This window comes from Natrix helvetica (genome assembly GCF_964273705.1).
Source record: "Natrix helvetica genome assembly, chromosome: 1".
In the NCBI taxonomy this organism is placed as follows: domain Eukaryota; kingdom Metazoa; phylum Chordata; class Lepidosauria; order Squamata; family Natricidae; genus Natrix; species Natrix helvetica.
In genome coordinates, this window is record NC_138548.1 from 299,109,369 (window position 1) to 299,136,062 (window position 26,694).

Below are 26,694 nucleotides of genomic sequence, written 5' to 3' on the forward strand. Positions count from 1 at the left end.
ATGCCTCCAAAGCGTAAAGGAGCTGCCCAAACTCGGGCTGCCATCAAGGGCAAGAAGGTTAAAAAGGAACCAGAGCTGAAACCTGAACCAGAGGAAGACAATTTCCTGTCCACCGTGGCAGCACTGAAAGCAGCTCCCAAGGAGAAGTCCAAGGCCAAAATTGATACTGCCTGTCAGCTGAGTTATGACGATGGTGCCCAGGTGAGATTGAAGCGTTTAGGCCCGTGATGGCAAACCTATGGGATGCGTGCCACAGGCGGCATGCGGAGCTCTCTCTGCAGGCACGTGAGCCGTCGCCACAGCTCAGCTCCACCGTGCATGCCTCCCGCCAGCCAGATGATTTTCAGGTTGCACATGGAGGGCGGGGGGGACGCGGGAGGGCAGTACACCTCTCCCCGCAGCCCATTTTTGTTCCCAGGAGGCTGCAGGGAGGCTGGGGGGAGCAAGGCGTGGGGCAGGGGTGGGTTGCTGCCAGCAATACTGCCGGTTTGGCGTGCAAAATATTTTGCGGCACTCCCTTTGCTCACGAGCATGCCAAACGCGCGCACAATATTAGAAAAGAAAAAAGATTATCTTTTTGCAGTGAAGATTGTTCTGCGCATGTAGAACCAAAAATAAAAATGGAGCCGCCAACAATAGAACCGGTTCAGGGGCGCAGCAGGCCAAGTTACTACCTACTCAGCCGAAGCGGTATGAACGCACCTCTTGCACCGGGGTGTGTGTGTCACACGCAGATTGCATTATGGGCCCATGCGTGTGCACGCGCTTTCGACACTCGACAAAAAGGTTCACCATCACTGGTTTAGGCCAAATGATCACCTGTGCCCGGCTTTCTTTAGAACATGGGTATCCCTTTCCAGATGTTTGGGATGATAGTGCTAAATTGGTTAGGAATGCTAGGAGATGAAGCCTCGATACATTTGGAGGGTGCTAGCAGAGGAAAAATTGGAATCTGTATGCACCCCACTTCTCCAGGTTTCCTCTACATAAGTAGAGTTTTGTTTTTTCTTTGCATGTCTATTCAAAACACATAGAGTCAGTCTGGGAGGAGAAGAAAATTACTTGGCCAGAAATCTGTTCCCCCCCCCCGCCCCCCATGATGAAGTCTCATTAGCTAATAGTTTTTTTCTTGGCAGAGGGTTGCATCGTATTTAAATCTAATCAAATCTTCATGATGGTCTTAGGCCAGCATACTGCATTGTACTTCATTCTTCAGAATGTTCTCTGCCAGACCAAGCCAAACGGAAATCTTGTTAGCTGAAGCTGCCTCTCTGGGAGTAGTGGGAGAGATGTCAATCAAATCCCAACCTGAATGCATGTCTGTCATAGGTCCTGGACTCCATTACTTGCTGAACAAATAAAATGCAGGACACAATACTACCTGGCTCAGGTCCCAATAACACATTATGAACTTTGCCTTGTTTTCATAGTGCTTTTGATGCTGTGTCATTATTCCTTTTCCTTTATTTCAATGCAGGGGTGGTTTGAAATGTAAGGAGGAGCCCGAGCCAAATAGGGGAAGGCCCCAAATCAAAGCCCAAAACTACAATTTGGCAGATGTGCAGAGGTTTATGGGTGTTTTGAAAGCCGCATATTCATATTCCCTGCTTCCTCTTTTATCACTTTAGATTTATGAAGACTATGATTGTATGTTGAACCAAACCAACATTGGCCACAACAACAACAAGTTCTATATCATCCAGCTGATAGAGCAAAATGGGAATTACAGTTGCTGGAACCGCTGGGGCCGTGTAGTAAGTCTCTTGATCACAATTTGTCTGTGTAAACAGAAGGATTGGTACCTTGTTTCTCAACAGTTCAGGGGTCTAGTGGGGGACATGGTAGGCAGCTTCTTCCTAAGATGGCTTTTGCATTATTAGCCTCATTATGCCTAGTGATTCCTAACAGCAGAACACGGCATGCAATTACTGAAACCGCTATCATAACATATAACTTGATTGAACAACTGTGTTTCCCAAATGACAATTTGCTTTGCTGAGTGTAGTGATTGCTGCAGTATGAATATCAAGAAAGGAAGGCATTTCCTTGTAAAGCACAGTATCTTGACAGGGAGAGACATGCGATCTTGGTCTCCAAATGGACAGCTCTTAGCATTATAAGTCAAAAGTCATTACATAACAATTCCATCTTCCCTTCCTTAATGGGTTTTCTGTTACCAAGCAAACAGAAAAAGAAATGGCAAGAAAACATGACAAGTGGAAGATAGATGCTGCTTTCCCCCCTGTAAAATCTGCTGACCAATTTAAAAAAAACCCGTCATCTGGAAGTGTTATGGTCAGATATTTCAGACAGTATTCATAACCATGGTTATTATTCATAAGATTTCATTTCAGAGAAGAAAAATCAAGTAAAGTATTTGCTCTTTGTGTACTTTTCCTGTGAAAATACAAAATCAAACAAGTTAGTTGCCAATCAAGGCAGTGGTTATAAGCCTGCAGCAAAAAAGTCAGAGTTAAGAAAATAATAATTAGCTAAAGCTTCCAATAGTGTATGCTTTACGGCTACACATGTATACGCACACTATGTTGATTGCATCTTTTTTACAAACCATAGTTCAAAACTTAAGGAGGACGTTACCTATGAGACCAAATGAAAAATAAAATATTTATATGTAAAAAATGTTCGCTTCTCAAGCAATCATTTCCTAGATGTGCAACAATTTTCCTGGAATTTGTAAGGTTTCACAAATTATTGGTCTAACCTAAAGCGAAGTTTATTATAACAGATTTTAAAAAGCAGTAAACAATGAGCTGGATGAGAGCCAGTAAGCTAAAATTCAATCTTGATAAGATGGAGATTCATAGTATGTTGTGTTAAGCTATGGTTTGTTTCAGCTCTTTATTACTTAAGTCATAGTTCCTGAATAATGCCAAGTTGGTTTATAACTTGTTCATGCATACTCATATTTCTGGCCTAGTGTGATGTATGAGTTATGCTGCTGTTTATGAGTGGTTCACTGGTTTTAATAAATAAGTAGAATTTAACACTGTCCTTGAAGGAGATCCATTCTCTCCAGGATCAGAAATGTAGCGTGGGGATGCTCTGGAACTGATCACTCTCACAGCGGCTCAAATATATGCTATTCACGGGCAGAAATAGCAGACCTGCAGTTATTAGTGACTATTTGGAAAGTTCCTCCTTAGATTATTTTACTGGTATCACTATTTGAAAATGCAAGAGACATTTTAGTTTATTCATAACAGGGTACCTTGATGGGCTCGGGCAACACACTGTATAGCAGTCCTTTGTCATCCACGCTGGTTAGCAGTTACGGTAATTTCTAGGTCCAGTTCAAATTGAACTCCAAAATCTCTAACCCGTTTTCTAAAAGAGCATCTCTTTAATTGAGAATCCCCAGTTCATTAGGATCCATAATTAGATGTGTGAGTAGAATTAAGCCCATGAGGTATTCATAGAGATAGGTTCTTCAGGTCTAAAAAGACAAAATGCAAGAAGCAAACGTGAGATAAACCAGGGCTCTTCCCAGACCTCTTGCCCCTTAATATACAGACTTCATATCCTTGGGTCAGAAGAAAAATGTGCAAGAATAAGTTGCGCTGCTCTAATGCTTGAGCTTTATTCTTTAGTGACAAGACTTTGGATTAAGACTGCATTTTAATGTAGGGCAAGTTAAGTCAGTGGTTGGTAGATTTCCCCTCCTAAGTACCCACTGTAACCCCTGCCCTGCCAGTGTGAGAAACAACCAGCTACTGCTATTCTTAATATATTATGGGATGGATTTGGGTAACTATGGGCAGGTGCCTAGGAGTGAAGGTTTTAGCCGCCCTTCAAATTGACTGAGTGACAGGTCTTGGAAGTTATCTGTGCGATGTCCTGTCACTCAGGTTATTTTTGAACATGGCTCTAGCATTCTTGTGGAAAAGCCTTAAGCCCATGTTCAGAAGTAGCCCAAATGGAGAGGCGGGGCCTGACGTCACTACAACATAACATGCAATCTTCGGGCTCCAGGATTGCTGTTGATATCTCTGTTGCTGGACTATCATTTGGATCTAAACCGTTCTGAAGGAACGGTGATAGAGAAGGGCACATCCTGCTGATGTCAGGGGCATCGCAAAGCCTCTGATCGATCCAGGAAAAAGCTCTTTTTGTCGGCTACAAGAGAAGAAGCCAAAATGGCTGCAGAAGGTTGGGACTGTCAGGGGAAAAAAAAATGCCCTGGGGAAATCTGAGATCAATGGACCGTGGCTGATTCCCTTCCGCATATCTTTTGAGATATTGAGAAAAATAAAAGTCTTTAAAAGTATTCTAATTAATAAACAAACTTTAATAATAAAATAAAAAGTAAATGAAACAGAAAATAACTAATGGTTACATTTTGATAATGAAAGCTACGTCTGCCAAGCTGGCAGCCAAAAAAAAAAAGAAAAGAATTTTGTTCTGGAATGTGTAAACGCGTGCGCAATAAATCACTTTCAGATAACATTTTGTTTTATGACCTGCGCAATAAAGCTTTCTTAGTTTAACTCTTGAGTGTCAGTTTAGGCAGTTCAGGCCTAGCAAACTTTTTAACATCGTGACAGGGACAGACCCCTGAAACAGAAGCTGAATAGGAGACAGTGTGTCAAAATGGTGAGAATAATCCTTATTAGAGAAGAGAAAACCCAAAAGACTTAGAGTTAAAATAAAATTGAAGACAGAAGGAAGCAAGCGGCGAATTAATCCTTGTTTAAAACTATCGTGTTAGCTTTTTCACTTTAATTTTGTTTCTTTTCTATGGATGACTTTTTACAAATGCCTCTTACTTTTAAACTGGACTGGTCTTTTTTTCCCTTCTTCCTCTATACTTTTTCCGTTTTTTGTATTTATGGATTAAAAGTTTCTTTCCTTGAAAGGCTCGGCCGGATCATAATCTTTAAACATTTTTTTTCCTTCTCTTCCGAAGTTCAGATCTTAGAAAAAGTGGCAAAAACAGAGGGAAATGATGTAACACTGCCATCTAGAGGCTAGAGGTTTGGCAACATCTGATAATACAAAGCTATTGGCTTTGTTTACTGAAAGGGTCAGTGGAAAACATTTTGTTTATACAGGTGTTTCTTTGAAGAAAAGAGAAAGCTTTGACCTGAAAAACTTTACTGAATTTGTTTGAAACCTAGCAAAAGCCTTAGATGTTTTAGTGGCAGTGTTTATAACCTGGAAAAATGGCCCAATATGAAGAAGAAAAGGGACTAACATTGCAAAGAATTATGCTAGAAATTCAAAAAGTCTTAATAATCACAGAAAGACTTGAAAAGAGACTTGAAATTATAGATCAAAATACAGAAAGTAGGCAGGGAAGAGTTGAGAATACTTATAAAACAACGATGACATTTGAGGACAGAGTTCAAAAAACCACAGAGACATATGAAAGTGATAAGAAAATTGTTGACACTGACAGCAAATCAAGAGTGGAGGGAAATGATAAGTGTGAAATACAGAAAGGAGAGATCGATGAACTGGAACTCTATCTCAGATGTCAAAATATAGATGAAGAAAGGGGATAAAATTTGGCAGAAACAATGAGAATAATTTCGGCAGAAGCACCAATGATAACAAAAGCCAAGCTGATGAAAGGAACAGATAGAGGGTTTCGAATCTTTATAAGATATGTAATGAATAACAAGTTGTCAAGAGACGTCCACATAAGACTTATCAAGAAAACACTTAGAATGCAGATTCTACAAATGGCAAGAGATATTGGATTGCACTATTTCTGGAAGGATACAGGATGATGAAATGAAATGTCACAATAAAATTTAGTTAAATGTAGTTAAATTTTGAGTACTATGTATGTATAAGACAAAGTAATAATAGCTATAGTCAAATAAATGATCAATAATGATAATAAAGCATTTATATATACTTGATTGATAATATGAAATTTTATACAAACTATAAGTGAGGATGATGGAGATGATATTGAAAAACTTTTTTATGAAAGATAAATAATTCTATATAGAATAGAATATAAAGATGTAATATCATTGAATGATTTCAGGATGATGTAATGAAATGCCATAATATAAATTTACTTCAAATTTAATATGTTTCATATAAAAAGGATGTAATAATATGCTAAATGGATGTTTAACAATTATAACAATTTGTATACATGTATATTAGATTGATGATACTAATAATGGAAAAAACATGGAATTGAAAATTATTAGAGAATGTTATCAATGCTAAAATAATAGAATGACTTAGAATAGGATATAAAAATGCTTTATTGTTGGATATATTGAAGATGATATAATGAATCATTATAATATAAATGGATACATATTTAGAATACCTTGTTTAAAATGGAGAAACAATAGTGATAATCAAGCAAATGAAATATATATATATACAAAGATATTTGATTGACAATATGTGATTTTTAATAAAGCTTAAGTGGTGACTAAGGAAAGGATGCAGAAAGACCTTGTAACCAATCGACACACTGTATGCAGTTGAAGAGGTTTTTATGTTATATGTTTTGTGTGTTTGTGTTTGTTTGAAAATAAAAATTTTATTTAAAAAAAAGTAGCCCAAATGAAAAATTCAATCAGGTAAGTGGAAGAGTGTTAGGTGAGTTGAAAATATTATGTTCTACCATGTTCTACCAATGTGTTCTGCTATGTTCTACCAACCTGCCACTTTGAATTCAGGTTTAGTTGTTTTTCAGCAGATTGCTAGACATACGTCCCAAAATAGACTGAGTGATAGGTGGATTAAAGGGGTTGTGAGGAGCAATGGGCTATCTTCCATTTCATCCTGCACACCTCCACTGCACCTGTGACCTGTCACTAAAAGAGGAAACAGACAGAACTTTTATCAATTTCACCTAGCTACTATACATCCCAAATCCACGATCTTAAAAGATTGGCAATGGGTTGCTATAGCTAGCATCATATGGGAAATAGCTTACACAGATGAAAATGCAGGTACAGTATATGAGAATTCGTTTCAGAAGAAACCGCGGAAAACCTGACAGCAACATGCAGCTGTAAAATCTGTTTTTATTTTCCAATTTAAATGATTTTGCCCTAGTCTTTTTGCTAATTATCTAGTACTCTTTTCCAAAGACCCCTAACCATGTGTTTAAAAGATATATTTTTGAATTTTGAAGGTATGAAAAAATTGTGTAAAGTTTTAAAGTATTATCCAGGCAGATGCATCTGTGGAAGCCATGTGTCTGACCTCTGTGATAACCCATGCCAAAATAGCACCCAACAGATGGAAAGGGATGTACTTGCTGCAGCCTAACATGGCCCATAGCAGGTGGCAGTTCTGACCATGTTATCACCAACATTGTCAATGAGGTCGCACAGGTCATTCTTATGGGCTTCTGTTGGAAGAGCAGGGACAACACTGTTGTAAAACCAGAGTAGCTAAAAAGGAATGTTGGCTGTCCACATGATGCCATGAAGCTATCTCCACTAAAACAGTTAGCTAGGCATCTTTGTGCTTCAGTTAATAGGATGTGAGGATAAATCCTAAGAGTCTTCCAGTTGGTGGAAAGGAAAACAGAGCTCTAACCAAAGGCAGCTGCAGAGTCCTGGCCTTAAAAGTACAATGGAACGAGAAGGCAAGGAGCAGAAAGTCTGAGAATTGATTAGTCAACAGAGAAACCCAAAAAGAGAAGGACACCAGATGCTTGAACCCAGCCCATAAAAGGGGTTTTGAATCATACCTCATTCCAAAATCCTAAATTTGGCTTTTGCCTGATTCTACTGCCTTGCCAGAATTTCCTTACATACGTTCTTGGTAAGCAAGAACATGGTTTGGTTATTTGTGTTTTTATTTTGGCACTGAAGGCAGAAAAATTGGTTCATGTCCCTGCATTGACTGCTTATCTATTGTATGTGTGGCATCAATTTGACTCCAGACAATTGCCTGGACAAGTTCCTGCTGTTTTCTTGAGAAGCTTTTGGAAGTAGTTTGCCGTTGCCTCTTTCCTAGGGCTGACAGAAAGTGATTGGCCCAAAGTTACCCAGATAGATTTGTACCTAAGGCAGGACTAGAACTCACAGTGTCCTGGTCTTTAGCCTGGTGCTTTAACCACTAGATTGGCTCCCAACTGTTTATCTACTGATAGTTTAATTGAATTGGAAGCCCTTTGTATTTTAATTCACAGGAGGAATCTCTTGGGGGAGGTCAGATTATACTCATCTAAGCCTACTGATCCAAGATCCTGATTTTTTTGCTAGCTCAGTCTGAGATTGCAGCTAGTGACTGGGACAGTTGCCTTCTTTACCTCCAAAGTTCATTTTATATAAGGCTTTAATTTCCCAGAATACCTTGGCAGAAAATCTCTGCTTGTAAAGAGTTGATTTCTATCAGTGTTGATCATGTCTTTTCTTTTTGTGTGGTGTATGTGTGAATTTGTACATGCATTTATTTTGATATTCGGTGAAGAGGAACAGGAGATAGTGAAAATGTCAGTACTGAGTTGGAGGGAGTGAATGAATATGAAATGAAGGCAAGCCTTCAAATGTTGAGGGTAGAAAAAGCATGTTATCAAATAACCCTGGTTTCACTCTATAAAAATCTGATTGGTTAAAGTTCAGGTATATTCAAAACTGGGAAATAATGTAAGACCTGGCAGATGATGCAATCATACCTTAATTTTTTTTAAAAGATCAGCAAATGTTTCCTGATAATTTAAGGTTAATAAATGTTCTGTGACTTTCCAGGGGGAAATAGGGCAATGTAAACTCAGCAGTTGTCCAACCTTGGAAGCTGCCATAAATGCTTTTGAGAAGAAATTTCAAGAGAAGACAAAGAATAAATGGGCTAATCGAGAGAATTTTATTGCTCATAATGGCAAATATACCCTCATTGAAGTACACCATGAAGATAAAGAGGAACAAGAGGTAACAGTAAAGGTGAGTGTTCAAAGAGTATACTTTAAATAGTATACATTGGGAAGTAAGTGGATCTGGAAGTATAGATATATTTCTGGATGATTTTCTGTAAAAATGAATTGATCAGAACCTTAGTTTAATGATAGATATTTTCTCAGCACATCTGCAGGTTTCTAACAAATGTGTATAAGTGCTATTGCAAAACGATCTCTGGTTTTTTTTCCTGACAAGTACACAAGGACATCCCTTGGAACATTTTTTTAATTTTGCAAAATGTGTATTAATCCAATAAACTGGATCAATCTCTGCTCAGTGTTAGCTCCCAGTTTAAAAAATTAGACGGAAACGTAACTCTCTTTTGTCTAATATCTTCTCTATGTTGTTCTGGAATTGCTCTAAATCTTAAACAAATTCTTTTCTTCTCAGTTCCAGTAATGAAGTTATCTAACTCTTTCTTCATTTTTCTATTAATACCTTCTATCTTACTTTCCCAAACGTCCACTTTGTTGGTAATACTAGATAGCACAGATGTAATTGTATTTAAAGAAATTCCAACTAGAATATATATAAATATTACGAAAATATTTATAAAATATATATAAAATCTACGAAAACACACACACACACACACACACACACACACACACACACATAAAGCCAAATACTACTTACTCATCGTGAAATCTCCAGAACTATAAAGCCTACAAACGTGAAATTTGGCACATATGTTCCTCTTGGCTTCAAGGTGCTAAGAAATTATTTTTCGAAATGACCATCAGATCATCAGTATTTCTTATACAGTATTATATTAACATGATGCTAAGGAGTTAGTCGTTCTACTCCATCTCCCCACCTAAAAGGAACTCTGTTCTAACTGCCAGTTGCCCTATATGGGTGTGGCCAGCGCGTGACTCATCCGGCCTGCAGGCTGGCCCAATCACATGGTTTCGTAGCAAAGCACAAGTATACAGCTAGTACTACCATGTTTCCCCTAAAATAAGACAGGATCTTATTTTCTTTTTACCCCCGAAATAAGCGTTTGGCCTTATTTTCGGGGAGGTCTTATTATTTTTGAGGTTCAGGAGGCAGTGAGCGTGGCCACCTCATGGCTGCTGATGTGGTGCAATATTTTCAGGATATTTTTTGGGGAGGACTTATTTTAGTGCATGCACTCAAAAACCCGACTGGGCTTATTATCCATGGAGGTCTTGTTTTCAGGGAAACAGGGTACATAAGAGAAAAGAGTATTTTTTTTCCTCACAAATTTAAAGAGAAGACAATTTGTTTGAGATAGTATAAGTTAGAAGAGATGAGTTCTACTTTTAAACTGGAGATTCAGACTAAACTCTGTGCGGAAACCATTTTTTTGATATTAGGAGAAAGATATCAAATATTTGAGTTGCGAACAGTTGAGAGAAGAATTTATTTCAGCAGGATATAAAAAATGAGTTGCTTTGTATATCAGTTAAAGTTAAAATATAAAATTAAACATAAAGTGTTACAAGATGCAAAGTGCAGAGGAGGATTGGGTTTATTAAATTTTGAAATTGCATTTCACTGCTTATTATTTGTTCTGGATGAAAAAAATGGATGTTTCTGAAAAAGCAAGAGACTTTTAGAGTTAGAAACTAGGAAATCTAGTACCTAGAAGATTTAGAGCTAGAAGATCACAAACTATGATTGGATTTCATGGCTATTTATGGTATGATAAAATTAAAATTAATGTGGATATCAAAAACAGTTTTATTGAATTTGTCATATTGAGAGTCTGGAGTTGATAAGCCCAAAGCACCTTTATAGATCTCAGCTCAAGAAACATATTATAAAAGAAAAGTAGCAGACAGAGGCAAGTGATTGACACAGTAGGAACTGTTGGAAAACCAACAAGGGTAATTCAAACTTAGATCAAGAGAGAGTTAACAGCAGAAAGAGATAGTTGTCAATACAGGTAGTCCTCGACTTATAACAGTTCATTTAGTGACTGTTCAAAGTTAGAACAGCACTGAAAAAAGTGACATGACCGTTTTTCATAATTACAACCATTGCAGCATTCCCATGGTCACATGATCAAAATGCTTGGCAATTGGTTCATATTTATGATGGTTGCAGTGTCTTGGCGTCATGTGATCAGCTTTTGTGATCTTCTAACAAGCAAAACCAATGGGGAATCCAGATTCAGTTAACAACCATGTTACTAGCTTAACAAATGCAATGATTTACTTAACAACCAGGGGCGTGAAAAGTCGTAGAATGGGGCAAACTCATTTAACAAATGTTTCATTTAATAACTGTACGTGGTTTTCCCATTTACAATTATCAGAAAGATTTAAAATGGACAAAAAGACTTACTGCATTTAGCAAACTGAGACAGAATTTGAAGTACAATTGTGCATTGATAACTAACATGTAATTGATAAAATACATAAATTGTGCTGCCCCAGCAGTATATAGCTAGTGCAGGATTCAAGAACTATCTCCTTTAAGAGACTGCCTTATGGGAAATGTAGTTCCATGACATGTGATCACATCTCTGTTTATGATTGGCCACTGGGGCATCTTGCCCACATGCAAAGTTTATAGCCGGGCAGTTTAAATGCCTTTGTGAACCGGAATAGTAGCGTTCTACATCTCCGCTCAGCATGGGGATAAATTCATCATCTTTTTACACTATATGATGGGACAGATCATGGAAAGTCAGAAGTATCTTAACACTGAACTGTAAGTTTTGCTATTAAGAATGCCTGATAATAAACTTGATCTGAAAGAGATTCCTAAGCGTGGAGTTAACTGCATGCTCCAAGCAAGCCTGCAACGCTTGAGGCAGAACAGTAAAAAGATGATGAATGATTTTACCCACATCCAGTAGCTCCTTAGTAAATAAGACGTTGAAGTGGAATCCCAAACTCCATTTGCATTTTAACTGAGAACAGCTGCAATTGCGCAATTCCAAGGCCTCTCTCTGAACAAAGTCCTGTTCACAGGGCCTGACCTCACCAACAGTCTGCTTGGCGTGCTCATCCGCTTCAGGAAGGAAGCCATAGCCATCATGGCTGACATTCAGCAGATGTTCTACTCATTCCTTGTCAGGGAAGACCATCGGAAATACTTGCGTTTCCTGTGGTTCAGTGACGAACAACACAAACAGCAGAAAACGGAGTACAGAATGCGAGTGCACATTTTTGGAAATGGCTCTTCCCCAGCAATTGCCAACTATGGCCTGCAACACACTGCTCGCTTGGGTGGAGCCCAATACGGTGCAGATGCCAGACGGTTTGTGGAAGAGGACTTCTATGTTGATGATGGCCTAAAATCCATGCCCACCCCAGCAGAGGCCACAGACCTATTAAAGAGGACACACATCCAACCTTAAGTTGCATAAAATTGCATCCAACAGTGAGGAAGTGCTAGCAGCCTTCAATCCTGAAGACCATGCTAAGGATTGCAGAAACTTGACTTCGGCACAGATACCCTCTTTATCCAATGCAGTCTCGGTCTTTGTTGGGACTTGAAGAAGGACATCTTCACCTTCAAATCCTCAGCTCAGAAGACCGCTTTCACAAGAAGAGGAGTCTTGTCAACAGTAAACAGCCTGTTTGACTCCCTAGGGTTGCTGTACCTGTAACGATCCAGGGGAGGCTCCTACTGCGCACGCTCTCCCAAAACCCCAAAGATTGAGACGAGCTGCTTCCTCTTGAGCAGAAGCAAGAGTGGGAGACATGGCGAGATTCCCTGAGTTGTCTACAAAGTGCTCAGGTACAGCGCATGTACGTTCCCCTCTCGTCCACAGCTGCAAGGAAGAAAGAACTACATATCTTCTCAGATGCGTCGACAAAGGCAATAGCAGCCATAGGATACATCAAAGTCTACGGTGGGGAGAATGATGTTCACGCCAGTTTCGTCATGGAAAAGGCGAAACTAGCACCACAACAAGGTCACACCGTGCCAAGGTTGGAACTCTGCGGTGCTGTGCTGGCTGTAGAGCTTGCAGACCTGATAACAAAGGTGATGGGCCTTGAGCTGTAGAAGCCACCACCTTCTACACAGACAGTAAGGTGGTACTAGGCTACATCCATAATCAAAACAGGCGCTTCTATGTCTACGTCAGTAATAGAGTAGACAGGATCAGAAAATCCTCTAACCCAGAGCAATGGAGGTATATTCTGACTGATCAGAACCCAGCTGACCATGCCATATGCTCTATCCTTGCATCTCATTTGGCAGAATCGACCTGGTGGAAGGGCCCAGAGTTCCTGGTTTGCCCAGACACCCCGATGTCACATAGATCAGAACAATATGAGCTTCAAGACCCAGATAGTGATGCCAACGTACGACCGGAGATACCCGACAAGTCTCCCAGACGGGACAAAAGGCCCACAGTGCTGGCCATAAGTTTGTCGACAACGATAACGGAGACAAGAAAACTGCTCCTTAACCGCCCCTTTGCCTTATCTCGCTTCAAACGCTTCTCCAGATGGAGATCTCTCGTATCAGGGGTGGCAGTGATCATCCGTTTTCTGCATCACAAGACAGGCTCCCCAGTTCATCGCACCCAAGCAGAGAGATCCATTCTGCGGAGTGTGCAAAGAGATACGTACCCAGCAGAATTTGAGTGCCTACAGGCTAAAAAGCCTCTTCCAAAATCCAGTTCACTTCTAAAACTGAGTCAATTTTTTGACTGCCATGGCTTACTGCGGGTAGGAGGGCGTTTAGATAAGGCTGAAATAACTTCTGATCTCAAGCATCCTATCATCCTTCCTGCCCGCCAACATGTGTCAAAACTGCTGGTCCAGTACCATCACGAGAACGTCCAACATCAAGGCAGACACTTCACAGAAGGAACCATTAGGGCTGCCGGACTCTGGATCATAGGCACCAAGAGGCTCGTGGCTACTGTCTTGCACAAGTGTCTACACTGTCGCAAGCAACAAGGTGCGACACCATGTCAGCTGATGGCCGACCTGCTACCCGAACGTCTTAGTACCTCCTTTCACCAATGTAAGTGTAGATGTTTTTGGTCCTTGGTCCGTGTCTTCCTGTCGGACCAGAGGAGAGCAAGTTAACAACAAACGCTGGGCAGTACTTTTCACATGTCTCAGCATTCAAGCCGTCCACATCGAAGTCATTGAATCCGTGGACAGTTCCTGCTTCATCCGAGCAAGCCTACAACGCTTGAGGCAGAACATAAATGCTGGTTAGAATTTGAAACAGGAAGGTTTAAGAATATATGATAAAGTTGGCTAAGACCTTGGTTATAATATACAGATGGGTCAATGGGAAAATATGTAGTTAAAAGTATCGTGTTATGATCTTAAAGATAATTTTTATAAAATGATGTATTGTTGGTTTATGACACGAGACATTATGTAGAATGTATAAAGCCATTTCAAATATTTTTTCTTCTTTAATTTGTATTACATTTGTATTTTGTATATTTGTATTTTCTTTTTTAAAGTTTTAATAAAAATGATAACTGTATAACAATAAAATATGTGTAAGGCAGAGTACCTGTTGGCAAAATGAAAGAAAAATACAGTCATTTGATAACTTGAGGCATGGTTGAAAGAGAAACAATATGAGTTTCACCAATGCAATTTTATGCATATTTACTCAGAAAAAAATATTCTTATTATTCTGAGGAAAGCATGTATTGTAGCGTGCATTTGAGATTAATGATGCCCATTAGAGAAACTGAATTCAGATCCAACTATTCTTCTTGTCTTCAAGGTGGACGATGTGGATGGAATGAAGTCATTTAAACAAAAGATACTGCCTTGCACTTTGGACAAGCACACCCAGAATCTTATGAAACTCATATTCAGCAATGACATGTTTAAAGAAGCCATGCAGGTCATGAATATAGGTAAATGATGGAGGGGCCACATGAAAGAAAACCATCACTTTCTTTTATCTTGTTTCCTCTAGATGTCATTTATAATCCAATTGTATAATTAACAGAGATTTTTTTTCAGTATGTTTTTATCTTTGATTGGTCTAGTACCGTGTTTCCCCCAAAATACAACATATCCTGATAATAAGGCCATCCCACATTTTTCTGGTGGGCAAAAATATAAGCCCTCCCCTGCAAATAAGCCCCCTGGACAACTCCCCATCTCCGACCAGGCAGAGCGCCGCTCACCAACCTAGCGGTATCCTGAAGCAGGAACTGGGGGGGCAACGGTGATCACGTTGCTAGGTGCCTTTGGGATACCGCTAGGTTGGTGAGCGGCGCTGTGCCCAGCTGAAGAGGGGGGTTGCCGGGTGGCTGCTCTCTTGCAAGCAGGCACCCAAAGAGCCGGGCACAGCAGCCACCCGGCAAACACCCTTTCCAGTCGTGCAGAGCACCATTCCCTGTTCTAGGTGTATCACCAAGCCACATGAGGGCCTGTTCTCACAGCTTGGCGCCTTCGAAATGCCAGTGAATGGTGCTATGTATGGCTGGAGAAGGGGTTGCGTGAGCGGCTGTTCCCCTCCCGCTCGCGTGCCTCCCAGCCTCACGATGCCTTGGCCCAGCTCTCCCTGCAGAGCCAGGGCACCTCCGCTGCCGCCGCCATCCCAGCATGGCTTTTTCTGCAGCTTCCAAACTGAGTCTTCTGGCAGTGGCTGCTCTGGGCGTATGCTCTATGGTTGTGGGCTGGCTGCCGGCAGAGCTTACAACCATAGAGCGTACGCCCAGATTGGCCACTGACGGAAGACTCAGTTTGGAAGCCGCCGAAAAAGCCATGCTGGGATGGCGGTGGCGGTGGCAGTGGAGGTGCCCTGGCTCTGCAGGGAGAGCTGGGCCAGGGCATCGTGAGGCTGGGAGGCACGTGAGCTAGAGCGGAACAGCCGCTCACGCAACCCCCCTCTCCAGCCGTGCAGAGCACCATTCACTGGCATTTTGAAGGTGGCAAGCCGCGGGAGCGGCAGTGAACAGGTGCTCATGCGGCTTGACGATACCCCTAGGTCAGTGAATGGCGCTGTGCCTGGCTGGAAAGGGGGGGTTGCCGGATGGCTGCTCATGAGCGTGGTCGCTTCATGGCTATTGTGTTGCGCTGCTGCAACAGCGCAACACAGCCATTTGCCCATGAGGCTGTGCCCGGCTCTTTGGGAGCCCACTCACAAGAGAGCATCCGCCCGGCAACCCCAAAACAATAAACTCTCCCCTCATAATAAGGCCCAAGCCATATTTTTTGTGTAAAAAGAAAATAAGACCCTGTCTTATTTTGGGGGAAACATAGTGTCTAAGTCAAGTGAATTAAAGTTAGGAAGCCTGGGAATTAAATTGTTTAGCAATAGTACTTAGACTTATATACTGCTTTAAGCCCTTTCTAAGAAGTTTATGGAGTCAGCCTATTGCCCCCAACAATTTGGGTCCTCATTTTACCCACCTCAGAAAGATGGAAGACTGAGTCGACCTTGAGCCTGGTGAGATTTGATCTGCCAAATTGCAGGCAGCTGGCAGGCAGCAGAAGTAGCCTGCAGTACTGCACTCTAACCACTGCGCCATGGTGGCGCAGATTCTTCTTTTGGCTTTCTTCACAAATGATGTCCACGTTGGATATCACTGTTAATGCTCAGTGTGAAGACCCTAAAGGACACATATTTGAATTGCCAATAGTATTCCAATCCTGGTGGCTTTAGCCCCTGACTTGTAATATCCTGGAAGTATTAGATTGATTCAGTTTGGAAATTTTTTATGTCTGTTTCCCTGCCAGATGTCAAGAAGATGCCACTGGGAAAGCTGAGCAAACAGCAGATTGCCAAAGGCTTTGAAGCTTTGGAAGCTCTTGAAGAAGCTCTAAAGAAGCAAACCCCTTCCCAGAAGCAGCTGGAGGAACTTTCGTCTCGCTTTTATACCATTATTCCCCACAACTTTGGTCGTAATCGGCCTCCATCCATCAACACACAAGAAGTTGTCCAAACGAAGAAGGATATGCTTCTGGTAAGGAGTTCCCGGAAATGGACCCACTTTCACATTTTATCATGTTTTAAATCGTCATTAGGGAAGATTTCTATCCAAATTTTATGTAGCTGAGCTGTGATACTAAATACATAGATGACATGTCTTCGGTTTTGACGTATCTTTATTAACCTCTCCTGGCAGCCATTGGTTGGCTTGGGATGCCTAAGCTAGCTGACAAAATAAGAGAATTGAAGTGAGTAACAAATGTACTTCTTTGTGGCTGTAAACATTATACTCTGGAATTACCATATTTTTCGAAGTACAAGACGCACCAAGATTTTGAAGAGGCATATTTAAAAAAAAAGTTTTTGCACTCCGTAGACCTCCCAAAAACAGCCCGTTTTTCAAACAAAAAGGGCATGAATAGCCTTAAGGAGGCTTGTAGAGTGCTCCTGGGAGGGGTGTCCCCCCAAACGAGCAACAAACGGCCCTTTATTCTCTCATTTCTGCCCTCCCCGGCCCCTAGGAGCACTCTGGAAGCTTCCTAAAGGCTATGCACGGCCATTTTGGTGAAGGGGGCGGGGTTTCGGGAGGCAAAAAATGCTGTATTCAGTGTATAAGATGCACCCAGATTTTCAGCCTCTTTTTGGAGGGGAACAAGGTGCGTCTTATAGTCTGAAAAATACAGCATGCCTTAAAAAAGAGATGGGCAATCCTTCGTTCAATCTTTGAACTCCTTTGTGATTGCCCTCAAGTTCCTCTAAAATCACACTGCTAAAATTCAGTATAACGCTTCAGATAGGGATGGTATGATTTTCTGCCAATTTCTGATAATTTTCTAAAATGTATACTACAGGTAGTGCTCAACTTACAACAGTTTAGTGACCATTCAAAGTTACAATGGCACTGAAAGAGTGACTTACGGCCATTTTTCACAATTATGACTGTTGCAGCATCCCCATGATTTACATTCAGATGCTTGACAACGGGTTCATATTTATGATGGTTGTAATTTTCTGGCCATCTTTTGCGGCCTTCTCACAAGCAAAGTCAATGGGGAAGAGTCAATTCACTTAACAAACATGTTACTAATTTAACAACTGCAGTGATTCACTTAACAAATGTAGCAAGAAAAGTCGTAAAATGGAACAAAACTCACTTAACAAATTTCTCACTTAGCAACATAAATGTTGGGCTCAATTGTGGTCATACGTTGAGGACTACCTGTATTTTACTATAATTAAAGCATAAGTAACACCCTAATAAGGCACCTAACACCAACTAAAGCACTCCCAAATTGAGAAAAGTGATGATTCTTGCCCTGTCTTCTACGAGGGCAACATCTCATCACCACCGTGCTTCTGTAGTTCTCGATTGTGAAACGAAAATCACATTTTTCAAAAGGTAGCTCCTAACTACAGAAGACTTGTGTATTTTTTTCTTTAAAGGTTAAGAATTCAGTCATCCTGTGAAATACAGCTCTAGGAATTCAACCCCTTCCATCTCATGCATTGTGGCCTCTTTGTGTTCATATTAGCCCTAAATTTTAAAAGGGAAATATAACAAGTTGAATAAGATGAGCCCTTCCTAATAATTGCCCTTGGACATCTAGGTTAGCGGTAATAACATAGTCTGACATGCTTTATAATGGAAGAGAAAGCTACTGGAATCACTTATGTATCACATAGAACAAAACAGCCTGAACAAAACACTTACACTTCTCAAATGATGCTTAATTAATAAACGTTTTGTCATGTACTTCTATAGTATAAAATCAAGATAATGGTTAAGGAATTGGACTAGGATAAAGAAAACCAAGTGGAAGTCCACTCTCAGGCATAAAAGCTCACTAGCTCTTAGTCCAACTTACCTGACAGAGAGACCGTGCTGAGGAAAATTTGGAGCGCTGTGCACTTGAGGAAACATGGGATGTAAATCCAATAACTAAAACATAATTTTGAATTTAAAAAAAAGAAGTTTGCTCTTCTTCTTTTCAAGCCAGCATATCCATGCATTCAACTAGTCCAATTCATTGCTAGTAGAGTGTTCCTAAATGTGTTTATTCCAAATAGTTGCCCTCTTAGTTTCAGTGGGGCTGGCTCTTCTGGAAATGGATGCAGGATAATAGTCCACATGTGAGATTTCTGCTTCCGTGTGCATCTCATCTGCATTCCAGTGTTGGTGATGACTTGGCTTACTTTATTGGTAGGTCCTAGCAGATATTGAACTAGCCCAGAGTCTACAAGCCCAGAAGAAGGAGGAGGAGGAAGAGGAAGAGAAGGAAATGGTGAAAGAAGTTCTGCATCCGCTGGACAAGGACTATGGGCTTTTGAAATGTGAGCTCACCTTAGTGGATCCATCATCTGAGGACTATAAGGTAAGATGGCCCTACAAACTGCTTCTTATTTGCTTTAAATATTGAGGTGGTACTCAAACAGCTGTGACTGGGCAATATAGGAACAGGTGAATAAAGGATTAAGGACAACAGGTGGGATAGCCTCTTCCACAGCTAGAAACTAACTCTCCTATTTATCTCAGTTCTTTGATGTTCACTTTCTTTCTTTCTCTTCCTCTCTACCCTACTAGCTGATTGAAACCTACGTGAAGAAGACAGGTTGCACATACCGAAAGCTTCGTATCATGAATATTTGGAAGGTGAACAGACAGGGTGAGGTAAGATCAAAGAGGCATATCTCCTTCCCTGGTCTGTTCTAGGGCCGAGATTTGTTTCTTTCTACCTTAATGTCATGTTGGCTGAAGGAAGCAGGGTTAATCCAGCACGTATAAAAGGTGCCAGGTTGGGGAAGATTGCGAATAGGAACATATAATCAGAACTGATACCAAAAATATTAAGGCCATATTTCTTTAGTCCTTGGCATGAGCCAATTGAGGAACAAATATTTTTGATATACCAAAAGATTGATTGAGATCAAAAGCCCTGCAGTCCATCTGACCTCCTGAGACATTGGGGGAAGGGGGCAGGTAGATGATAAGACCACTTTTGATTGTGAGACATCAAGACTTTAAAGGACTATATGCATCCATTGGCAGAATAAAAACAAGGACATTTACTAATCAGGAGTCTCATTCTTTTCTGCAGTAGCAAATGTATCTATATATACATTGGGGATGACCAGTCAGGTATGCAGATGAGTCTGCAGTTCAACTGCGTGACATGGGAAAGTCATGTTTGGCTTTCTACTTTTCCTTTATTCAAATATGACTTGAAGAGGAGCAAAGATGTTACTTGCTTAGTTCTCTTGTTTCATTTCCTAAACAGAGCCAACGTTTTAAGACTCATGACCATTTGGGAAATCGGCGTCTACTCTGGCACGGGACTAACATAGCTGTTGTTGCTGCCATCCTGAAGAGTGGCTTGCGCATCATGCCCCATTCTGGTGGTCGTGTTGGCAAGGGAATTTACTTTGCTTCGGAGAATAGTAAATCAGCAGGCTACGGTGAGGCCACATTCATTGTTATTCTATCATTTGCTGCTCTTCCATTGTCTCCTCGCTACTGCTTCCTGTATCCTAAGACACAAGGGAAGGAGAAGGGAAGAAGAGACAAGAGAGCCAATTTGGTGTAGTAGCTAAACCACACACATACACAAGTCTTTCTGTATCTGTATATGTGTATGGGTATAGATGTACACATGTATACACTATATACATACTCGTACACAAACATGCATACATGGGGACTATATATATGAGAGCCAGCTTGCTTTAGTGGTTAGGGCATCATATAATAAATCAGGGGATTGTGAGTTCTAGTTTAACCTTATACACAACCCAGCTGAGTGCCCTTGGGCTAGTCACTTTCTCCCATGTGGAATAATAATTTATCTCCCAACATCACATTCATGTTAAAATACCTGAAAAAGTATTGTTTTGATACTTGCCTTACCATTTTTTTGCACATGTGTGTACCTTTGAGTCAGTGACTCTGAACAACTCACCGGACAAATCCCTGCAGTTTTCCTGGCAAGATTTCAGAAGTGGTTTGCCATTATCTCCTTGTTAGAGCTAAGAGAGAGTGACTGGGACAAAGTCATCCAGCTGGTTTCATGCCCAGTTTTTTTAAAATAATAATAATTTTATTATGAATGACAGAACAATGAAAAAGACTGTAATACAAATTAGAAAAAAACCAATAGAATGAAAAATAGAAAGTGCAGTAAAGAAAAAAAAGAAAAGAAAAAAAAAAGAAATGACTTCTTCACAAGTATAAACATATTGTTTTAAAATACACCAAATGAACTTTTCTTCTCATATCCCATCTTTTACCTATAAACAAATCCTTAAAAGCTCACCTTAAAAGATATCAGGACTATCACCGACCTCCGCTCCTTCCATAAGAAACTAAAGACCCACCTGTTCAATCTAGCCGGCCTGGCCTAATTCCTAATTCCCAATTTTAGTTCCTCAGCCTGCATTTTTTAAATTTTCTAGGGGTATACTTTTAGTTGTTTTAATTTAATTTTTAATTTTTACTTTTTGTACAGTTGTATGAGGTTTAATTCGTTTTTAAGGGTATAGGATATTCGTCTTTTGTATTCGTTTTAACGACACACCTGTACACCGCCCCGAGTCCCTTCGGGGAGAGGGGGCGGTCTAGAAATACTGAAATTAAATTAAATTAAATTAAATTAAATCATTTTAGTTCTGATCAGCAAAAGTCCGTGGGAGTTACCAGAGATAGAAACATATCTATTTAAACTTGATGAAATAAACCAACTTTATATTCCTTCCTTTTATTTTTAACAATCTTGATCTTTAATTCCTTCAACTAATGTTCTAGAACTTGATTCATTTTCATTTTTTCTTTATCCCTTCTCACAAATTCTTCAAAACTTTAAAATGGCTCTTTCGTAAATTATCTAGGTCACTCTTGGTTTCTAATTTGTATATTCCTTTTAATTATTAATACATAAATCAGTTTATTGCGTATGTCCAGTTTAGCATGTTTCTCCATATCTTCCTTATAGCCTGTCATTTTTAAATCCGCTTTCAGATCAGCCTCAGGCTTCTCCAGTAAAACTTGTTCTTCTTACTTAACATATTTTAAATAGTCGTTCTATAGAAGCAGACAATCTTAAAATTAACCTTTGAGTTCATTGTTAAAAAATATCCCTCAAAAAGTAGAATGTTAAAATATTTCTGTATTAATTTCTGTGAAATTTAAGCGTTCTTTAATTAAAATCTTTAGTTCCTTCAAGTCCCTTTAGTACCCAGACTTCAAAGTCCCCTCCTATATTTTTTAAAGAAAGAATTCAAAACAAAAGCATTTTCCCATGAAAAGGATTCTTATAATTCAAAAAAAATTATTTCAAATCCATTTCCAAAATCAACATGCTAATCACCCTTTTGCTACTTTATTTCAACAAAAAGATTTTTGCTTAAGTTCTTAAACTTATATTTAAAATTTCTTTCACTAAGAATTAAAGGAAACTCTCCCAATGCTATAAAACCTATCAATCCAAAAGTTTCCAGCTGAACCATTTAGTTAGCAAACAATTTCCAAAAGCCATTAGAAAAGGAAGTACATGAACCCAGTGTCATTTCAAAGGCCCAACTGTGATTTGAGCGCGATGGCTTTCCCTCATCTCCCAGAGCTCTAAATCCACCAGAGACCACTGTCTCTGCGAAGAGCAACAGTCTGGAGCAGGGACCCCAACCTTGGCAACTTTCAGACCTGTGGACTTCAACTCCCAGAATTCCTCAGCCAGCTTTGCTGGAAATTGAAGTCTACAAGTCTGAAAGTTGCCAAGGGTGGAGACGTTTAGTCTGGAGCACTTGAGGGTGATTTCAAGTCCTCTCCTTGTCTGGAGATTAATCACTAAGAGTTGGTCTACTCACTGGCAGTTGTTAGCTCTGTTTTTAGCAGATCTGTCTTCAGTTTGCCATTTCTTCCTCAGAAATCCCATCTGGGTTCATATCTGGGGTGGGATTAGAATTTATGATGTCCCAGTTTTTGGCTAACATTCAGGAGCAAAATGGCTCAATTTCACTGTTGTGATTTCACTTGCTTTAAGGGATGAGTTGCTGCTACCATTACTACTGGTTTGGCGCCCCAAAAAATTTGCTCCATGGGTGTGCGCATTTGCACTTAAAACAGTCTTTCCATGTGCATGTGCAGAACAGAAAATCAAGATGGTGCTATTGAGGAAAGAACCTGTGTGGTCACATGTCCGCCGGAGTTCCTACCTATTCAGCCAAATCGTACCGTATCGGTAGGAACCCATCTCTGGGAGGAATATATAAGTTTTAAGAAAGGAAAAGTAGACTATTCTCAGCCTACTTGGGAAGAGAGGGACTCATTCTGCTGAACAACTGGGTCTTTTCTCAAAGGTGTTTTTTTTTTCTTCCAAAAACAACTGGATTTTTTTTTATTGAGGAAGAAGAAGTAAATGTCCCGCTTCTCCTCTGAGAAGTTCCATCAGTTCTGATGGAAGGATAGATAGTGACAGTTGAGACTGGACAATGGGAAGATGGAAGGATGGGTTCTGATTGGATTGGGGCAGTGACGTGCAGTCAGTGGAGGCAGGGGAGGCGGAGCCTCACCACTCTCATCATGAAAATAAAAAAGAATTACTCCAGGAAGCCGTGAAAGTGGCTGGGAGAGGCGCGCGGCTTGGTTTAGCCTCCCTGGACATCTCAGCAGCAGCCCCAAGTGTGCCGATCTCGCCATTTTTTGCATCGGGCGAGCCCAGGATCCTTGCAAGGGGAATGGGACGTGTGCAGGAGGCTCCTCAGCTCCAGCCTCAATCAGCGCAGCCGCGGTCCCCTTCATCTTGCCTCAGGAAGGAGGGGAATGGGACCACGTGTGCAGGGGAAGGGGATCGCGGCTGCACTGATTGAGGCTGGAGCTGAGGAGCCTCCTGCACACGTCCCATTCCCCTTGCAAGGATCCTGGGCTCGCCCGATGTAAAAAATGGCGAGATCGGCACACTTGGGGCTGCAGGAGTTACAGGAGCCGGGGGTGGGGGGAGCGCTCACGTTGCTTGCCGCCTTCGGTATACCGCTAGGTTGGGGAGTGCCTGCTGCTGCCGCCCGCTGCCACCGCCCACCGCCGCCCCACCGCGCCGCCCCGCGCCGCGCCGCCGCCGCCCCGCGCCGCTCCGCGCATAACTTCCAAACTCCAAAACTTCCAGCATCGGCCGCTCTAGGAGTGCTCTCTATGGTGGGCCGGCTGCTGGAAGACTCTGTCCGGAAAACTCTCTGTCCGGCAGCCGGCCCACCAGAGAGAGCACTCCTAGAGTGGCCGATGCTGGAAGTTTTGGAGTTTGGATGTTATGCACGGAGCGGAGCGGGGCAGTGGCGGCGTGGGGCGGCGGTGGCGTGGAGCGGCGGCGGAGCGGCGCAGGGCGGCGGAGCAGGGCGGCGGCGGAGCGGGGCGGCGGCAGCGGCGGGCGGCGGAGCGGGGCGGCGGCAGCGGCGGGCGGCGGCAGCAGGCGGCGGCAGCAGGCACTCCCCAATATATACCGAAGGCGGCAAGCAACGTGAGCGCTCCCCCCACCCCCGGCTCCTGTAACTTGGCGCTTTCAGGATAACGCTAGGTCAGTGAGCGCGGGACAGGTTGTATTTTCGGGGAAACACGGTACCTAGGCATTTTTTACATCGGGCGAGCCCGGGATCCTTGCAAGGGGAATGGGACTATGTGTGCAGGTGGCTCCTCAGCGCACAGCCTCAGATTAGCAGAGCCGCGATCCCCTTCCCCTGCACACATGGTCCCATTCCCCTCCTTCCTGAGGCAAGATGAATGGGACCACGGCTGCGCTGATTGAGGCTGGAGCTGAAGAAACTTCTCCGTTTGGGCTGCGCCCCTGCGATCGGAGCAACCACGTGGTTTGATGACGTCACCAGCCTCACCAGTCATAAACGTCACCGCACGTCACTGGATTGGGGGGTGGGGGTGGGTGGAAAGATTGTATTGCTTTGCAATCATCTGGTTGTTACCAGTCCCTGAGGCCTCAGTGGTTTCAATAACTCCCAGAGAGTGCTAATGACCAGATGATTGCAAAGCAATGCAATCCTTCCATCCCCTCCCCAGTATCCTATCAGAACCTATCCTTCCATCTGCCCATCCTCCAGTCTGAATGGTCAGTACCTATCCTTCCATCCCCCTGCCATCAGAACTGACGAAGCTTCTGGGATAAAAAGCAAAACATTTTCTCCTTCATGCTCAAGAAAAAAACACCCCAGTTGCCTTTTGAACAAAAAAAATACCTTTGGAACAACTAGGATCTAGATGACTGAAAATCTCCACAGACAACAGACTGCTTTGGTGTCAGGTTTTGATGGCACCAGGGTGAGGTGAGTGTCAGAATTCCAAATAGCATCCAAAAGTAAATCAGAGTCCGAGGCAAAGTGTTGCTCAAAGTTCCAATTTATTAGGAAAGCCATGTTGGCACATCTGGGAAAACCTGAATCTGAAAGCTTCCCGGTTTTCCCCACCCAGTTGAAAATTCAAGATATTGCCCCCACACCCACAAGTCCATCACATGGTCCAATCTTCTACTGCGTTGCTGGCAGTTCCACCCATCCAGTTCCGGTCAGGTGCAGAAGTGCAAAGGCAAAGGATGACCTTGGCTTTCTAGAAAAATTTTTGTTGTGGCTACATATCATCTAACTCCGCACAATCCCCCCTCCCATTTTCTCACAATAGAAAATGCATAGTAGAATAATAGAAAGTGTGGCAGGCCAAAGATCCAAAAGAAAAGATGGCTGTAGGCCTGACAGGATGGTCAGGCTGGGCCATGGATTGCCTAATTCTGACCATGAGGTTAACATAGCTTAATAAATCATGTTTCCCTCATGGGCCAACAGCTGAGAACCTCAAAATGGCATTTTCCCAAAGCAAGTAAAGCTGGATTCTAAGAAACCATCACTTGAAAGTATATCCTTCTAGGGCCATCTTTATGTGCTAATTGGGAAAACTGTAGCATTTAGTAAACAGGAAGCATGCAGGGCATGCAAGCCAGGTGTCCAAGAACCATCATTTCAACCTCTTACTGTCTATGCTACATCCACTCCCCGCTTTCTCAAGTGGGAAAAGGTCAAGGTGGATAAGATGTCCTCCTTAGGAAGCAGTATTTATGCATTTGGGAGGTCAAGGGATATACATGAAATGTCTCCATTTAGAGCCAAGAAGTAGACTATGAAAGTAGAAACCTTAAACATTTCTCTAACATGAATGAATGCACTGTTTTTGGAGGGTCTTTGGCTGCAGGAAAATCTGGTCATGGTCCCAGAATGAAATGGAAACCTGAATTTCATTAGTGTATGAGACTCAAACCCTGGTGGCAGGAATCTCCCTTTCTGTATCTAATCAGATGAACATTTGACTTCCTTTCTCTCTTTGCAGTGGGTACCACTTCCAACCAGGAGGGAATCATGCTCCTGAATGAAGTGGCCCTGGGCAAAGTACATTACATCACTCAAGATGACTGTTCATTGCGCAAGCCCCCGCCGGGTTACGATAGTGTCCAGGCTTGTGGCAATACCGAACCTGGTAAGTTTAAAGACCTGCAGTTTAATAACTGGTAGCCTGATTAGTTCTTGCTAATCCTCTCAATTTCTTAATTTGCATTTGCTTTCATGTCCTCAGACCCTGCATACGATAAAGAGCTTATCCTGGATGGGAAAAAAGTGCTGATATCACAAGGAAATCCCATTGTTATGACTAAGTACCAAAACAGCCACTTCAGCCAGAGTGAGTACTTGATCTATCAGGAGAGTCAATGTCGCATCCGCTACCTGATCCAGCTCCATTTTTGAGGCTTTTCTTGGGCTGCTTTTTCTGCTGGACTCCACCCATTTGCAGACTCTCATCTTTTCAGTGCTACTATCTTACGAACCTACCTTGAGTTGGTCAGTTATATTGCCCCGTTCTCCATCCAGAGTTCATTCAGTAATCATGGCTCCTAGTTCTGCAGAGGAG

At 41.8% G+C, this 26,694-nt stretch overlaps 1 protein-coding gene across 1 annotated transcript; it reads left to right on the top strand.

The window, feature by feature from the left end:
• On the top strand, positions 1-26,691 carry PARP3 (poly(ADP-ribose) polymerase family member 3; the record flags this gene model as incomplete). Its single annotated transcript, XM_081935658.1, has 10 exons — positions 1-201; positions 1,629-1,754; positions 8,700-8,891; positions 14,595-14,730; positions 16,565-16,791; positions 18,962-19,129; positions 19,339-19,425; positions 20,033-20,210; positions 26,119-26,265; positions 26,362-26,691. The coding sequence occupies 10 exons, from the start codon at positions 1-3 to the stop codon at positions 26,529-26,531; spliced, it is 1,632 nt and encodes a 543-aa protein (XP_081791784.1). The 3' UTR covers positions 26,532-26,691.
• Between the last annotated feature and the right edge of the window lie 3 nt (positions 26,692-26,694).